This window comes from Schistocerca serialis, chromosome 6 (assembly GCF_023864345.2).
Source record: "Schistocerca serialis cubense isolate TAMUIC-IGC-003099 chromosome 6, iqSchSeri2.2, whole genome shotgun sequence".
In the NCBI taxonomy this organism is placed as follows: Eukaryota; Metazoa; Arthropoda; class Insecta; order Orthoptera; family Acrididae; genus Schistocerca; species Schistocerca serialis.
In genome coordinates, this window is record NC_064643.1 from 575,948,601 (window position 1) to 575,966,343 (window position 17,743).

Here is a 17,743-nt window from a genome sequence, read left to right on the forward strand (position 1 = left end):
CTAAAATAACACTGTGCTTGACGGGATGGGCAGTTGTCCCGTGGGTGGGCATAAAAGCAGTTCGGACATGATTTTGGTTTCTTAGTAGGTGCCAGGAGTGAAATTTGTTTATGTGCGCGTGAGCGGTGCGGCGTGGCTGGCCGTGCTGGAGCCAGGCGGAAGGGCACGTGTTGTGCCGCTATAATAGTACACACACACACACACACACACACACACACACACACACACACACACACACACACACACAGGGTCATGTTGAATGTGGAAGTAGCCATGTCTAATGTATCTTGTCTGTCTAGCATGTCCACTACTTTCTGCAAAGACGGGTTTTTAAATTCGAGGATTTGCTCGCTGTGATCTGCCACATTCTGTGTCTAATCTTTATATCCGCATATAATCATCCACATGAGAAATTAAAGTTACAATCAGAAGTTAGTCCCTGAAGGTCCGCTAACCAAGATTTATTCGACTGAGCAGGGCCACGCCGGAGGCGAAAGAATTTGTAGCGTGCAGCTACAAAATTTACACTATCGCGGAAGAGGGAGTTCAAAGCATCAATCACTTCATCATACATTTTAGTTTCTGAGCGAGTGGTGGGAAACAACTTGACGAGCACACGGTATAACACAGCACCCACGTTGGTAATGAAAAAGGCAAGCCGCTCTGTACATGGTATCTTGTATGCTGCGAAGTGTGCCTTGAGCTGGGCGATGTATTCTGGCCAGCATTCAACGTCAGGATTGAAGGCACGAAATGGCGGCGCCATCGGCGACGGCGTTGGTACAGCGTCAGTACAGGCGGTGGCATCGGAGGCAACGTAGGAGCTGCAGTTTTTAGTGTGACCAGTCCATTTATGGCAGCAAGCAGCTGCGTCATTTGCTGAGCCTGAAAATGTACGAGATCGGACAGCAAAGCCTGTTCCTGTGGTGAAACCATGGTTTACACAAATGAAAGTCTTATAGCGACTGGGGGAAGCAGCCATACACTCACACGGTCACATGGGCAGTACCGAGCCAAAAATGCAATGATAGGAGAGGTAAGGGGAAACCTCGTCGCCAGCTTTTGTATCCCGCCTGGAAGGTGGCGCGTGCGTCTGCTCCTGTAAACTAAATGGGGAGACCGAATGTAGGAAGTGAGCAGGAGCAGGTAAGGTAAGATTCTCAGTACAGCTTTTACGTGAAAGTTCATTCAATTATTAGTCAATTACATACGTAACTTTACACTGAAGAGCCTGTAGGTGCGACTGGATAGGCATCAACGTTAATAGCCACCAGTAGTACGACAAACTATCATTGAAGTAACAAAGTCAGTAATGACTTCTATGAAGTAGAAACAGTGTTGCTAGGTCGTCTCCTCGGAATCAAATGGGCCGAATCTGGAGCGATACTCGTAGACCTCCACAACGCTGGCTAGAGGGGGCTGTCGTCGGTGTCTCGTAGAGCCAACTTATGAACTTGCACCTACGTCGTGGTATTGTTGCTATCAATACATAGTATTTACTTCAGTAAATTCTTCACAATGATCTGAAGCCTTGACATCATGCCGTGTATTAGAAACTTGGATATTTGTACTTTCGAAATTATGAGTTGAAGATTTCAGTAGGTTAGTATGTAACTTCTTATGTAGCTTTCTTCCTTACTATTTGCACATCAACCCAAAAAGTGTGAACACAGTATGCATCTGCTACTAATAGCTAGCAAGAACGTTTTCAATTCACACGATCATCTTTCGTTGGCCTAAGAGGAGAATAATGGTACATGTTATTCCAGGAAATCTTATGTTACACTACACCTCTTACCTGAAACATCGCTCAGTCTGTCCTGATGTTCTTAAAAAAAAAACACCACTTAACTCCTCCCGAACAGGCCAATTCGTACCGACCAGCCGCCGTGTCATCCTCAGCCCATAGGCATCACTGGATGCAGAAGTGGAGGGGCATGTGGTCAGCACACTGCTCTCCCGACTGTATGTCAGTTTCCGAGACCAGGATATTATAATATTTTTGTTAATTAATGCCTGAGGCAAAATTCAGCATTATGACAATCATGAAGTTTTCAGGTCATGTACCAAATCTCTCGGATATCACTGTAAAGTTTCTTTAGTTGGCATAAGTGTAACAAGTTTTTTGTAAGTCTAGTACCATCAGATTAACTTCATTACCTCTACTGTGGTTGTCTTCATGCCATTTGTGAAAGATGCAGGTTGTATTTCACTTTCACGTGAGCATTGCTTTTTGAAATTTTGTACCAATGAGGTTAATTTTATTTTATTTATTTATTTAGATTTTTTTTGTGTGGAGTCATCAATATGATAGCTTTTGCAAATGCCAAGTGTAGTTACAAACATAAAATACATCTAGATCTTAGCCTTACAGGTAGTAATTAAACAGTAAATTGATGCTTGTCAAAATACATTACATCCTACACATATTAATAAAGCCAATTTTTTATGCATTATTTTACAGCTCTTAAATTTAACCATTTAAAATTCTTTGAGTGAATAGAGACACCTTTCAATAAAGAATTCTTTTAGTTTTGATTTGAATTGCTTTTTATTACTGTTTTTCATGGACTCGGGCAGTTTATGATACCATGCAGTCCATTAGTGTATCGGCTCTGGTCTGTCATTTTTAATCTTGTTCTTTGTTGGTAGTAATTCTGTTTGGACCTGGTGTTGTGGTCATGTATATCACTACATTTAGTTACTTCAGTTTTCTGTGAGACAAAAAAAAGTAATTAATTTTTAAAGATACAAATAGTATATGGTGAAGTACTTGCGTTGTCTGAAAACATCACGGCAGGAGTCTTTATAGCCTAGTCCATGTATAATCCTTAACCCTCTTTTTTGTAGCAACAGTACCCTGTTAATGTACTGCCTGCAGCACAACCCCATGGTTTATATAGTAGCTAAGATGGGGATATGTTGTCCCATAATACACAGTTTTAAGCATGTGGGTGGGCACTATTTTGGATAGTTGGCTAAGAAAATAGAGACCTTTGCTGACTTTTTTGCATACAGCGTTAATTTGGCTAATCCACCGGAGGTTTAAGTCCAGATGGACCTCTAGAAATTTACACTCGTTTGCTTCCTCTGCCACTGCACCACATACCTCATTTACGCTCGAGTGGTATGAGCTGCCAGTTGTAAATATTAGCATCTGGGATTTATTTACATTGACCTTTAATCCTTGTGCATGAAAATATGAACTTAATTCTATATCCCATTACTTGCTGAAAATTTCAGATTCTCACAATCTTTACCATGAAATAAAACTGAGGTGTCATCAGCATAGTTTACAGTGTGTGAGTCAATGGGGTGGACAATGTCATTAATATATGCTAAAAAGAGGAAAGGTCCATAGAATTGAGCCTTGAGGGAACTCCCTGTGTCACTGTTTCATTTGTGGATTTAAAAGTTAAGGTCTTATTTTCAATTTGATGTGCAAGTTTGGTACACTGTTTCCGAATGACCAGATAGGTGGATAGAAGTTTCATTGATGCATTACTGATTTTGTAGGCCCACAGTTTTTTTTAAAAAGAGAAACTCGTGGTTTACTGAGTCAAAAACTTTGCTCAGGTCAAGGAATATTCCGGCTGTATGTACACCCCATACTATATTGCTATATACTTCATGGAAGAAACTGGTAACAGCAGTGGCCACGCTTAGGTCTTTCCTAAACCCATGCTGCGATTCGATAAGCATTTTGTGTCTTGAGAAAAATGTTGAGAGTTGTGATAGGATAACTGTTTCAAATATTTTACCGAAGGTAGGTATTAGTGATATTGGTCTATAATTTGAAACTTCTGCTTTACTTCCCTTCTTATAGATTGGCTGTATTACACTTATTTTTAAGGCATTTGGGTACATGTTTTCATTAATACTACAGTTGATAAGATAGATAATGGGTTTAGTTTTTTCATTGGCACATTTCTCTAACACCATACCTGAGATACCATCCCATCCAAATGAATGCTTGTTCTTTAGCTGTTGTATTGTGTTAAATATTTTATGTTGATTCACCTCCATAAATTCGAACTCTATACCACCCGTGTTATCATTTGGTGTGCCAGCCTGTAGATCTGTAATAGTGGCTGGTTGGTCAAAAGGAGAGATAAAATGTTATTGATGAATTATATACTTCATTTGGATCTTTCACTAGATGGCCCTCGTGTCTAATGCTAACTGGTTCTTGCTGGTGGCTTTACGATGTTTATTGATTAGTCTCCAGTATGCTTTACCTATGTTGGCTGAATGCTGTATTGCATCATTGTTTAGCAGTTTCCTCAAGTGTAAAAGATTTGTCTGAAAAGTTTTTTTTTTGGCTTGATTGTACTTTTCCATAAATATATGTAGCTTTGTTTCCTTATATAAACAGTCAACGTCATATATATTCTGCCTTAACTTAATCAGCCTAGGTGTAAGTTTCAGCTTAATATTACTTTCAGGATGAGAGTTGGTTCATACCCTGGTTATTTTTTGAGAGGGCAGCAGCAGTTGAAATGCTTCAGCCCTGTCCTATAAAATTTTTCCCATTAGCCTTCTGACCCTTTAGTTTGGTAAATAGTGTCCCATTTCTCCTCTGCTAACTTAGTTTTGATGTTGGTGCTATTCAGGATCTGCTTCTTTTCAATTATCCAAGTTGCTGTTGGTACAGCAAACCTTAAATATTTTAACATCTGACAATAGTGATCTGAGTAATGAAAATCAACCCTTTGAAAGTTAACACTGTCTTTTACTTTTTTGTTGACTATTACATAATCCATCTTACTTGAGGTTGACTCTGTTACTCTAGTGTCAGAGTTCACTATATTTGTGAGATTATATAAGTATAACAAATCTGTTACTTTCAAATAGGTTGTACTACAGGAGTTTGCATTAACGTTTAAGTCTCCAACTATGCTAAGGTCACCTGCCCGGTTGGCCATGTGGTCTAACGCACGGCTTTCCGAGTGGGAAAGAGCGCCTGGTCCCCGGCACGAATCCACCCAGCAGATTTGTGTCGAGGTCTGGTAAACCAGCCAGTCTGTGGATGGTTTTTAAGCGGTTTTCCATCTGCCTCGGCGAATGCGGGCTGGTTCCCCTTATTCTGCCTCAGTTACACTACGTCAGTGATTGCTGCGCAAACAAATTCTTTATGTACGCGCACACAATAACCCTGGGTTCGGTGTGGGGCGGCAGAGGGGTGTAGTGGACTGCGGTAGTCGTCGTGGGGTTGTGGACCACTGCGGCTGCAGCGGGAACGGAGCCTCTCCGTCGTTTCTAGGTCCCCGGTTAACATACAAAATGCAATTGTTAATTTATTACTAACATTGAAACTCGAGCAAATGAATGGATTTTTCAAATTTATTATTGCCATAATTATCACATTTGTGAACACAGTGTAACTAGTTATTCACTTAATTTTTGTGCCCTGACCCCTTTTCCAAGTAGTAGTGTTAATTGTTGTCTTGTGATGAACTGTTATTTAACAAAATATTCTTAGGATTTATTCATGAAGAATGCCAGTTTGTGGATGGAACATACTAATTTATACTAGACCTAGTCAGTTTTTTGGTTAATGTTAAGAGTTAATGATATTATTAAGATTTAATTTTTTCCCCTAGTTTCAGCCTCCAACAGTTTTGGCATCCTGTGTTGAAAATGTCTGGGTACCTAGGAAATCTCGAAGAGAAAAACCTCACTTAACAGAAGCTCTGTGGTTGTTTTGTGGTTCACATGGCATGAGAGTTTGGTTACCATTGTTCCCAAAAGATGGTGACAAATCTCATACGTTCATGTCAAAAAGAATTATGTTACCATTTCAGCTTCGAATTTATCCTCTAGGTAAGAATTCATGTGGAAACTACACCATATATTAATCATAAGAGCATAAAAGTCACCTCTAATTCACATGAGTTGACTTATTTTACATCAGTTACGTTAAGGAAGTTGTATTGATCCCCAGTATCATAACTTATATCATCACTGCATGTTGTTTCATTTGTAGAAGCAATTTATATCATTTATGTTGAAGTATGTGTTAATTTCCTCTTCCAGAATTAATGATATTAAGGTATTTATCTGACATTTTTGTGGTGCTAGTAGTTATGTAATTAGTATTGATATTATGTATTGAGCTATTGGTTGGAAGTAGAGATGTATTACTTGCAACAAATTTCATTAATGAATAAATATACTAAGAAGCAGTGGTTAGATTACTAAGTTCCTTGAACAGGTTTCTACATGATGATCTTCAATTTACATCACAAATGATTCATAGCACACACTTTTGCACCCTAAAAACTTTTGTTCGGTTTGATGATTGCCCCAGAATATGATCCCATATGACATAATAGAATGAAAATAAGCAGAGTATGCAAGTTTTTTTTTATATTTATATCTCCAACATCTGACATCATTCTCACGGCAAATACAGACTTGTTTAGGCGGTTAAGCAATTCTGTGGTATGCCCTTCCCAACTGAATTTATTATCGAGTAGTAATCCCAGAAATTTAACACTGTCAACCTCTTCGATCTGCATGTCTTCATATTTTGTACACATGTCTGAATAATTCTCTCACAGGTTCTGAACTACATATAGTGGGTATTCTCAAAGCTTAATGACAGTGAATGAGCTTTAAACCACTTATTAATGTCAGTGAAAATTTGAGTAGCAGCTATTTCTAAATCTGTACTTGACTTGAATATAATAGAGGGAAACATTCCACGTGGGAAAAATATATCTAAAAACAAAGATGATGTGACTTACCAAACGAAAGCGCTGGCATGTTGATAGACACACAAACAAACACAAACACACACACAAAATTCAAGCTTTCACTACCAACTGTTGCTTTATCAGGAAAGAGGGAAGGAGAGGGAAAGACGAAAGGGTGTGGGTTTTAAGGGAGAGGGTAAGGAGTCATTCCAATCCCGGGGGCGGAAGAACTTACCTTGGGGGGAAAAAAGGACAGGTATACACTCGCGCGCGCGCGCACACACACACACACACACACACACACACACACACACACACACACACACACACACACACACACACACATATATATATATCCATCCGCACATACACAGACACAAGCAGACATTTGTAAAGGCAAAGAATTTGGGCAGAGATGTCAGTCGATGCGGAAGTACAGAGGAAAAGATGTTGTTGAATGACAGGTGAGGTATGAGCGGCGGCAACTTGAAATTAGTGGAGGTTGAGACCTGGTGCATAACGGGAAGCGAGAATATATTGAAGGGCAAGTTCCCATCTCCAGAGCTCTGATAGGTTGGTGTCAGCTGTCCAACACTCCAACTGTCCTACACTCGTACTCTCTGCTGGAAATATCACTTTACCATGAAGAAAAATGATCCTAATCGTACTCCTAATGATCCAACTCCCCAAGACATTATCCAAATTGAACCCTGCCTGGAACAGTTCCATCCTCCGTCACAGCGGGACCCACCTCCTCTTCCTCAAAATCACCCTCTCCAAACCTTCCAGGAATTTCTGACTTCCAGCCTTGCCTCTCAATCCTTCTTAAAAAATCTTAATCCTACTCCCAACATCACCACTGCTGAAACCCAGGCTATCTGTGATCTGAAGGCTGACCGATCCATCGTCATTCTTCCGGCGGACAAGGGTTCCACGACCGTGGTACTTGATCGTCGAGAGTATGTGGCTGAAGGACTGTGTCAGCTTTCAGACAACACTACATATAAAGTTTGCCAAGGTAATCTCATTCCTGATGTCCAGGCGGAGCTTCAAGGAATCCTCAGAACCTTAAGCACCCTACAAAACCTCTCACCTGACTCCATCAACCTCCTGACCCCACCAACACCCCCGCACCCCTACCTTCTACCTTCTTCCTAAAATTCACAAACCCAATCATCCCAGCCGCCCCATTGTAGCTGGTTACCAAGCCCCCACAGAACGTATCTCTGCCTACGTAGATCAACACCTTTAACCCATTACATGCAGTCTCCCATCCTTCGTCAAAGACACCAACAACTTTCTCGAACGCCTGGAATCCTTACCCAATCTGTTACCCCCGGAAACCATCATTGTAACCATTGATGCCACTTCCTTATACAAAAATATTCCTCACGTCCAGGGCTTCGCTGCGATGGAGCACTTCCTTTCATGCTGATCACCTGCCACCCTACCTAAAACCTCTTTCCTCATTACCTTAGCCAGCTTCATCCTGACTCACAACTTCTTCACTTTCGAAGGCCAGACATACCAACAATTAAAGGGAACAGCCATGGGTACCACGATGGCCCCCGCGTACACCAACCTATTTATGGGTCGCTTAGAGGAAGCTTTCTTGGTTACCCAGGCCTGCCAACCCAAAGTTTGTGACAGATTGATTGATGACATCTTCATGATCTGGCCTCACAGTGAAGAAGAACTCCAGAATTTCCTCTCCAACCTCAACTCCTTTGGTTCCATCAGATTCACCTGGTCCTACTCCAAATCCCATGCCACTTTCCTTGACGCTGACTTCCATCTGTCCAATGGCCAGCTTCACACGTCCATCCACATCAAACCTACCAACAAGCAACAGTACCTCCATTATGACAGCTGCCACCCATTCCTCATCAAACAGTCCCTTCCCTACAGCCTAGGTGTTCATGGCAAACGAATCTGCTCCAGTCCGGAATCCCTGAACCATTACACCAACAACCTGAAAACAGCTTTTGCATCCCGCAACTACCCTCCTGACCTGGTACAGAAGCAAATATCCAGAGCCACTTCCTCATCCCCTCCAGCCCAGAACCTTCCACAGAAGAACCCCAAAAGTGCCACACTTGTGACAGGACACTTTCCGAGACTGGATCAGACTCTGAATGTGGCTCTCCAGCAGGGATACGACTTCCTCAAATCCTGCCCTGAAATGAGATCCATCCTTCATGAAATCCTCCCCACTCCACCAAGAGTGTCTTTCCGCCGTTCACCTAACTTTCGTAACCTCTTGGTTCATCCCTATGAAATCCCCAAACCACCTTCCCTACCCTCTGACTCCTATCCTTGTAACCGCCCCCAGTGTAAAACCTGTCCCATGCACCCTCCCACCACCACCTACTCCAGTCCTGTCACCCGGAAGGTGTACATGATCAAAGGCAGAGCCACGTGTGAAAGCACCCACGTGATTTACCAACTGACCTGCCTACATTGTGAAGCTTTCTATGTGGGAATGACCAGCAACAAACTGTCCATTCGCATGAATGAATGGACACAGGCAGACAGTGTTTGTTGGTAATGAGGATCACCCTGTGGCTAAACATGCCTTGGTACACGACCAGCACATCTTGGCACAGTGTTATACCGTCCGGGTTATGTGCATACTTCCCACTAACACCAACCTGTCAGAACTCCAGAGATGGGAACTTGCCCTTCAGTATATCCTCTCTTCACATTACCCACCAGGCCTCAACCTCCTCTAATTTCAAGTTGCCGCTGCTCATACCTCACCTGTCATTCAACAACATCTTTGCCTCTGTACTTCCGCCTCGACTGACGTCTCTGCCCAAACTCTTTGCCTTTGCAAATGTCTACTTGTGTCTGTGTATGTGCGGATGGGTATATATATATATATATATATATATATATATATATATATATATATATATATATATATATATATATATATATATATATATATATGTGTGTGTGTGTGTGTGTGTGTGTGTGTGTGTGTGTGTGTATATACCTGTCCTTTTTTCCCCCTAAGGTAAGTCTTTCCGCTCCCAGGATTGGAATGACTCCTTACCCTCTCCCTTAAAACCCACACCCTTTCGTCTTTCCCTCTCCTTCCCTCTTTCCTGATGAAGCAACCGTTGGTTGCGAAAGCTTGAATTTTGTGTGTGTGTTTGTGTTTGTTTGTGTGTTTATCAACATGCCAGTGCTTTCGTTTGGTAAGTCACATCATCTTTGTTTTTAGATATATTTCTGTACTTGACTTGCTACTTATTGAAATGTTTGTATCATCTGCAAACAAACCAAACTTAGCATCTGGCAATGTAACAGATGAGAGGTCATTAATGTACACAAGAAAAAGCAGTGGACCCTGTAGTGATTCAAAAATTTCTGTGTAAATTCTAGAACCGCTCAGCCTTCTACCGTCTCGAACACATGATATTCTGGGTATGAGTGTGGGATGGTAGAATCCTACCTACTTCACGTCACATGTTTGTGTGTGCAGGTTTTCAAATCAGTCGCGGGAAGAAAGTACACGCGGCAGTTGGACAGCACCGACAAGTATTTGTTGGGCAATCCATAGATGTTTTAGTGAGTGTGTAAGGAAAAACCATGGAGTTTATATGCAACTCTGTACTTATTGTGTCATTGACTATTGTTATTAAAACAAGAACAGTTGAAAAAGTACTCTTGTAGACTCTTGATGCAACCTTGTTAGAGGCAAGGCTCATTTTCTGATTCACGTTAAAAAAGATCATGGTATCCAAGCCAACTTTCTTTTAACTGTAACTCAATTTGTTTCTAACATACAACTCTATGAGAGACATGCGGAAAGTTACATATTCATGTGGAAAGTGAAATTTTCATTGTGTTTGGTGGTCAAATACATCGTTAGTTGACGAAAAGTAAAGTTTGTACGTCTGCTTGTTACATAAGTAAGAGTCTAAAAATTCCTGTACCTAGCGTTATTAGATGGAGAAGAAGTCAAGAGGGTTTCCAGCAGCTGGCTGTTCAGTAAAGAAGAGTGGTTGCAAATTCCGAGTAAGTCACCTCGTAAAGAAGTGGGAGTTGGTTTGGGGGAATAAGATGATATAACCCAGATCCACACTCACACTTTAAGTCATCAGAATGTTAGAACCCAAGAGGGAACCTTGAGGAACACCACATGTAATTAATTCCCAATCAGATGAAGACTGACTGCTTACTGCATAGGTATTTCGCAACAACACCCTTTGTTTCCTGTTAGATGGATAAGACTCAAACCATTTTGCAGCATTGCCAGCGACATTGTAATATTGTAATTTACTTAAAAGAATGCTGTGGTTCATATAGTCAAAGGCTTTAGACAGGTCACAGAAAATGCCAGTAGCCTGTAATTTATTATCTAATGAATTAGGTACATTCACACTGTAAGTGTAAACAGCTTTCTCTATACCAGAATCCTTAAGAAATCCAAATTGTGACTTGGACAATATATATTTGCAGTCAGATGCTTAAGGAGACGCTTGAACACAACCTTTTCAAATATTTTTGAGAAACCTGCAAAAGTGAAATTGGTAGATAGTTTGATGGTATTTCTTTAATCCCCTTCTTGTAAAGAGGCTTAACTGAAGCATATTTTAGCCAGTCTGGAAATGTTCCATTGATAAGAGGTTGATTACACAAACAACTTAAGATAGAACTGAACTCGCATGAGCACTTTTTGATTAACTTCATTGATATGTTGTCATACCCACTATAATACTTAGATTTTAAGGATTTCGTACGATGGATGATACTTCTCTGGGAGAATCGAGCTATTTTTAAAGACTGGTCTCAGATACTCCATTGCACTTTTCACCAAACCTGATAACCCCAAGCTGTCAGTAGCAGAAATGAAGTACTTGTTTAAGAGGTTTGCAACACTACATGCATTTGTTACCAAAGTCTCATTTATTTTTATAGTTATCTGTTCCCCTTTGATTTTGGCCCCACCTGTCTTCTGTCTTCAAGATATCCTATACAGTTTTTATTTTGTTGCCTGATGTAATTTTCTTTTACTCACAATAAAGCTGCTTCAGTTTGTGGATTACTTGCTTCAAGACTTTGCTGTATTGTTTGTAATATGATGATGATGATGATGATGTTGGGGTTGTGGGGCGCTCAACGGCGTGGTCATCAGCGCCCGTACAATTATCCAATCTTTGCTCAGTCCAATTTCGCCACTTTCCTGGATGATGATGAAATGATGAGGACAACACAAACACCCAGTCATCTCGAGGCAGGTGAAAATCCCTGACCCCGCCGGGAATCGAACCCGGGACCCCGTGCTCGGGAAGCGTGTTTGTAATACAATACAATTCTAACATCAGAGCTGTTCCTAGATAGGAGATACAGTCTCCTTTTTGTTCCACATGATATCTTTATACCTTGTGTAATCCACAGTTCATTTTTTGACTTCCGTGTGATTTGATTTACCTTGAGGGGAAAACAGTTTTCAAAAATAGAGGTAACTTTATTAATGAATGCTTTGTATTTACCATTTGAGTCAGAAATGCTGTAAACATCTATCCAGTTCATGTCTTTGAGCAATTTCCTGAATATCTCAATTTTTGGCTTATTCATTACCCTCCTGTACTCAGATTTAATAGATTTTTTTATCCTGACAAGTTTCAACATTTATCACAAGATACTGCATCAGATAGCCCATTTACTATTGGTTTTGTATAATATGACTTTTTTCCCTATATTTGTTTACAAAGATGTTATCAGTAGCAGTCTCAGTGCATTTAGGTATCCTAGTTGCAAAGTTCACAGTAGGAACTAAATTGAATGATAGTGTTACTGATTGCAATAATTGTTTACCGACAGAGCTTTTCAATAAATCCACATTAACATCACCAGCAACCACTATTTCCTTGTTTTTCACTAAGAGATGGGACAGCAGAGCTTCCAGATTCTTTATGAAGAGGTTAAAATTCCCTGAAGTTTATACATGTATACCTATTATTATAAAGGTCTTATCATGAAGTACTGCTTCTGTTGCATAAGCTTCTAAGTGCTGCTCTGAGCAAAATTTATTAATATCATTATTCTTGAAATCAAAACAGTTTCTGACAAATGTGACATCTCCTCCTTTCTCCATATTTTCTCTACAGAAATAAGCAGCTAATGTGAATCCTGTAAGATTTAACATATCTATACCAGTGGTTACATGATGTTCAGAGAGGCAGATTATATTAACTGGTTTGCTCAACTCTAATTCTTCAACACACATTTGCCATGCTGTGACAGCCATTGAGGCAGCGCAATAGACTTTGCCCCTGGCACTGGAATGTGTGAAGACAGCATCTGGCTGATGCACTGCAGTACCTAGGCTTGTCTCACAACAGAATAATTATGGCGATTACTGACTGGCCACACAACATGGAACATGAACCAAAAGTAAACTGCTGCCCTATGGAGTGAATGATGGGGACCCATCCCACTTCTGACACCAATGTAAAATTGCGGTTAGAGGGATGGCATTGTACAGGAGGTGAAGTGATCAGGGCTCATCAAGGTGGTGTCCTGGGCTGACATTAAACAACAGAAAAAAATTAAGTCAATTAAACAGAATATATTGCAGGGTACATGATACATGGGGTGGGCACAGGGTATCAAGTTACTGGGTGTAGACCAGTCCAAGAAAACAAACTAAATCAAGTCTGCAATGGGAGGGAGGTATTTTATGTTAAGTTCTGTTGGTGGCTGGTCATGGGATGCAGAGTCAGATGCTTTGCCTCTGAAGTAAAAGGTCTGTTCTACTCAGGTCTCAATCACAAGAGAGAGAAGCAACTGTATTCTGCTCTGCAGATCCCTCCAAGGGTCCACACACGTTAACTGGCTCTCATGAACGCTGTTGGCTAAGCCGATAGTGTGAATTTGCTAGCAGACTTCATCAGAGGGCTGAGGGCACCTCTTGTCAGCAGCTTTAACTGGACAGAACTGCCTGTGTTCTGGAAGGCAGGCAACTTGTCACATAGGGAGAAAACTTGTGAAGATTTTACTGGGACCTTCAAATTTTTTTTTAATCACTTGCCTATAACATTCCTTGACTCGCTGCCACCTTGTACAATACATATTTCCGATTGTCTAAAAAATTAAATTCAACATCTTTTGTACCCCTTAATGTTTGCTGCTCTTAAAATAAATAAATCAGTATTTTAACATATCTAGCGCAGTTGCGTTCAGTGATGTCTTATGATCTTAATATTATTTGTCAGAAATTATCCTAATAATTTGAAGATGTGGTTGTGTTCATAGAGCAGTAGAAAAATGAACGGCCAATAATATTTACTGAACATGACTGTAGCACAGAAAACAGTGAGTTTTGGGCTCACAAAATTAATTCATGTTTAATTGGTGGGCAACTCCATCCATTCTGCACCTGAAATTTTAATTAAAAAATGGTAGATTGCTACTCACTGTAAAGATGAAAGTTTGAGCTGCAGACAGGCACAATGAAGTGACGAGACTGTTACATGTCTTAACTTTTTGCCAAAGCCTTCTTCAGAAAAGAAAACACACACACACACACACACACACACACACACACACACACATATTCATTCATACAAGCCAGTACACACCTCTCTCTCTCTCTCTCTCTCTCTCTCTCTCTCTCTCTCTCTCTCTCTCTCACACACACACACACACACACACACACACACACACACACACACACACACACACACGTGTGTGTGCATGACCACTCTTACCAGCAGTTTGGACTGGAATGCAACTGTAATGTTGAATGAAAGCCACACTCTGGAGTGGGGCTTATCAGGATACAGCTCGGGGTCAGGAGGCTGTGGGACAGGGATGGGGAAGGGAAATGGAGAGGAGCAGCGAACGTAAATAAAAAACGCAGGTGGGAGCTTTGGCAGAGAACAACACACTGTGAGGCTGAGGGGACATGTAAAAAGGGAAGAGATAACAGTTGGGTGGAGACTGTGGGGACAGCAGGTTATTGTAGGTTAAGGCATGGTTATTTTTGGTAGCAGAGAATGTGTTGTAAGCATAACTCCCATCTCTGCAATTCAGAAAAGTTGGTGGTGTAGGGGAGGGTCCAGAGGGCCCAGGCTGTGAAGAGGCCATTGAAGTTGAACACATTATGTTCAGCTGAATATTTTGCTACTTTGCTTTTGACCACAGTTTGGCGGTAGCTGTTTATCTTGGTAGTCACTGGTTGGTAGCCATACCAATATAAAAGACGTGCAATGATTGCAGCAGAGTTGGTACATAACATAGCAGCTTTCACAGATGGTCCGGCCTCTGATGGGATAGGAGATGCCTGTGACAGGACTGGAATAGGAAGTGCTGGGTGTGTGTATTGGGCAGCTCTTATACCTTAGTCATCCATGGGGATATGATCCCTTTGGTAAGAGGTTAGGCTTGGGAGTGGCGTGGGGAAGAACTAGAATGTTGTGGAGAGTGGGTGAGGGATGGAACACCTCTTTAGGAGTGGTGGGAAAGATCTAAGGTAGGACGTTCCTCATTTCAGGGCATAATGATAGATATCAAGGCACTGATGAAGGATGGGGTTCAGCTTTTCCATTCTGGCGTGGTATTGGGTGATGGTGGAGGCACTGCTTCATAGCTGGTTCTTGGGGCTGATAGGAGGATTGGGGGCATGTGGAGAAATGGCTTGGGGAATCTGTTTGTAGATTAGGTATGGCAGAATAGTGTCTGTTGGTCAAGGCCTTGATGAGACCTTCAGTGTACTGGTCAATGGAGTTTTTGTCACTGCAGATATGTCGTCCTCTCATGACCAGATTGTACGGCAGGGGCTTTTTGGTGTGAGAGGGATGAAAATGCTGAACTGCAGGAATCGTGGATTGGTGGATTTAATGTGAACAGAGGTGTGGATGGAGCCATCAAAGAGGAGGTGGTAGACAGCCAGGAATGTGGTACACTGAGCTGGGGAGTAGCAGGTAAAGTGGATGGGAGAGGAGGAGGTTGTGAAGGAATGAGACTAGGGATTATTTTTTAGGATGTCTCCAAAGGAAGTGGTTGGTGTCTTTGATCTGAGAGGCTAGATTTTGGACAATTGGTTGGAGGTGTTGATCAGTGATGGCCAAAATTCTTTCAGCAGGGGCACAGTAACCAGCTAGGCTGGGGTATCATTGAGCTTGTGGATTTTGGTGAGTATATGGAAGGTGGCTGTACATGGTGTCACAGTGCTGATGATGAAAATGGATTCATGGGAGAGATTCTGGGAAGGACCTAAGGCCTTAAGAAGGGATTGGAGGTTATGTTGGACTCATGGGATGGCAGTTTATAGGTTGAGGAGTCAGATAATTGGTAGAGGCCATCTGCCAGGTAGTCACTGTGATTCATAATGACAGTGCTTGAAGCTTTGTCTGCAGATAGGCTGACCTAATAGGTCAGGAATTGTTTTGAGGTTGTATATGGCTATCCTTTCTTCTGCTGAAAGTTCGGTGTCCTTAGGACTGGACTTGGGGAACGATGGTGAGGCCAAGATGGAGGCTAGATATTCCTGGAAGGTGACCAGGGGTTGGTTATGTATGAGGGGGCGATGATCATGGTTGGATGGTAGTGTAAAATGGAAGACGCAGAGTTCACTGTTGGAATAAGGTTGACTTTGGTTCAAGGATTGGTGGCAAAGAAATGTTTCCATTGCAGGGATTGGGAGGAGGAGAGCAGGCCTTTGACAAGTCCAACATGGTTAAATTTGAGTGTGGGGCTAAAGGTGAGGCCACTGGATAGGACTGAAACTTCTGTGAGGCTGAAGATTGTTGATTAGTTGATCCAAGATTGTTGATTAGTTTAGTGTTGGTAAGGAGTTTTGGTGATGTGGCAGCTTGAAAAGGTCAACTTGGCAGTATACTATGAGGGGTCGATGAGGAGGAAGACTTTGGGTAAGATCAGGATTGGGTAGTGGTGTCCCAGAGTGGCAGTAGGATGTCAGCAGGTTGGATAAATTATAGAGACAGTGTCTTGAATGCTCTTCCAGGTAGACAAGAGCAAGGAATTCCGTTTTAGAGATGTGGTATATGTAATAGGGATTGTGCAGTAGCAGTATCTTGTGGAGGGAACAGAGATGGTTTTGGGATGCTTGCGCCATGGAGATGTGTTTTTGTAGTAAAAGGGTTATGAGGGATGAGTACTGGTGGAATTTAAGAAGGTGAAGATCATTTTGAAAGGAGGTTAATGCAAGCACAAATTCAAAGAACTTGGAAACAGTTAATAAACCATTTCAGTTGAAAAAGATTTATTTGTTCAGTCATGACTGGTTTTGGGCGATTATAAGCCCATATTCAGATGAAATACGATTGCAGTAGGAACATGGAGAAGCTGTAATAAAAGATTATAAACCACTTAACACTTGTTTGGTTATAATAATAGGAATTCACTGCCGGGTCAGAGATTTTCTCTGCCTTGTGATGACTGGGTGTTGTGTGATGTCCTTAGGTTAGTTAGGTTTGAGTAGTTCTAAGTTCTAGGGGACTGATGACCATAGATGTTAAGTCCCATAGTGCTCAGAGCCATTTGAATTCACTGCCCATCTGTAAATATGAAGCTAATGTGGTTGGCTTAGTTACGATGGAAAAGTGTTATGCATCTTATAATCAACAAAATTACGTAAAGAAATGGGCAGTCACAGGAGAAAAAGAGAAAAACTTAGAGAATATCAATGAACAATGCAAAATAATTTGCACAATGAAATGCGTGGCTGCCACACACGAAACACTGGGCTGCAGGGTAGTGACGGCTGCACGTAAAGGCGAGATATGGTTTTATGCGGCGGTAGAAGACAAACATGCACAAAAAGTAGTGACCATTGTATTGCAGGGGAAAGTAAAGCAATCTAGTGGCAAATAGCATCAGAGCCGACTAGCCCACTTATTAACATAGGTGGATACAAATATATAACTGATTAAAACATGGTTAGATATGAATCGTCAAAATAAATTTAAAATGTAAAAATTATATACTTGGATATAAACAGTGAGAGTGCCCAACCATCTGTTAAAGATGATTTAAAGGTAAAATTTAAATTTAAAACTGCCACAAAT

The 17,743-nt window shown here is 41.3% G+C and overlaps 1 protein-coding gene across 1 annotated transcript in view; it reads left to right on the forward strand.

The window, feature by feature from the left end:
- The window catches only part of LOC126483654 (guanine nucleotide exchange factor subunit Rich), a 291,359-nt gene that overhangs the window by 117,459 nt on the left and 156,157 nt on the right, over nucleotides 1-17,743 (forward strand). The window contains exon 12 of the mRNA XM_050106716.1: nucleotides 5,604-5,823. Within this exon, the coding sequence (XP_049962673.1) occupies nucleotides 5,604-5,823 (220 nt within the window). The remainder of the gene's footprint in view (nucleotides 1-5,603; nucleotides 5,824-17,743) is intronic.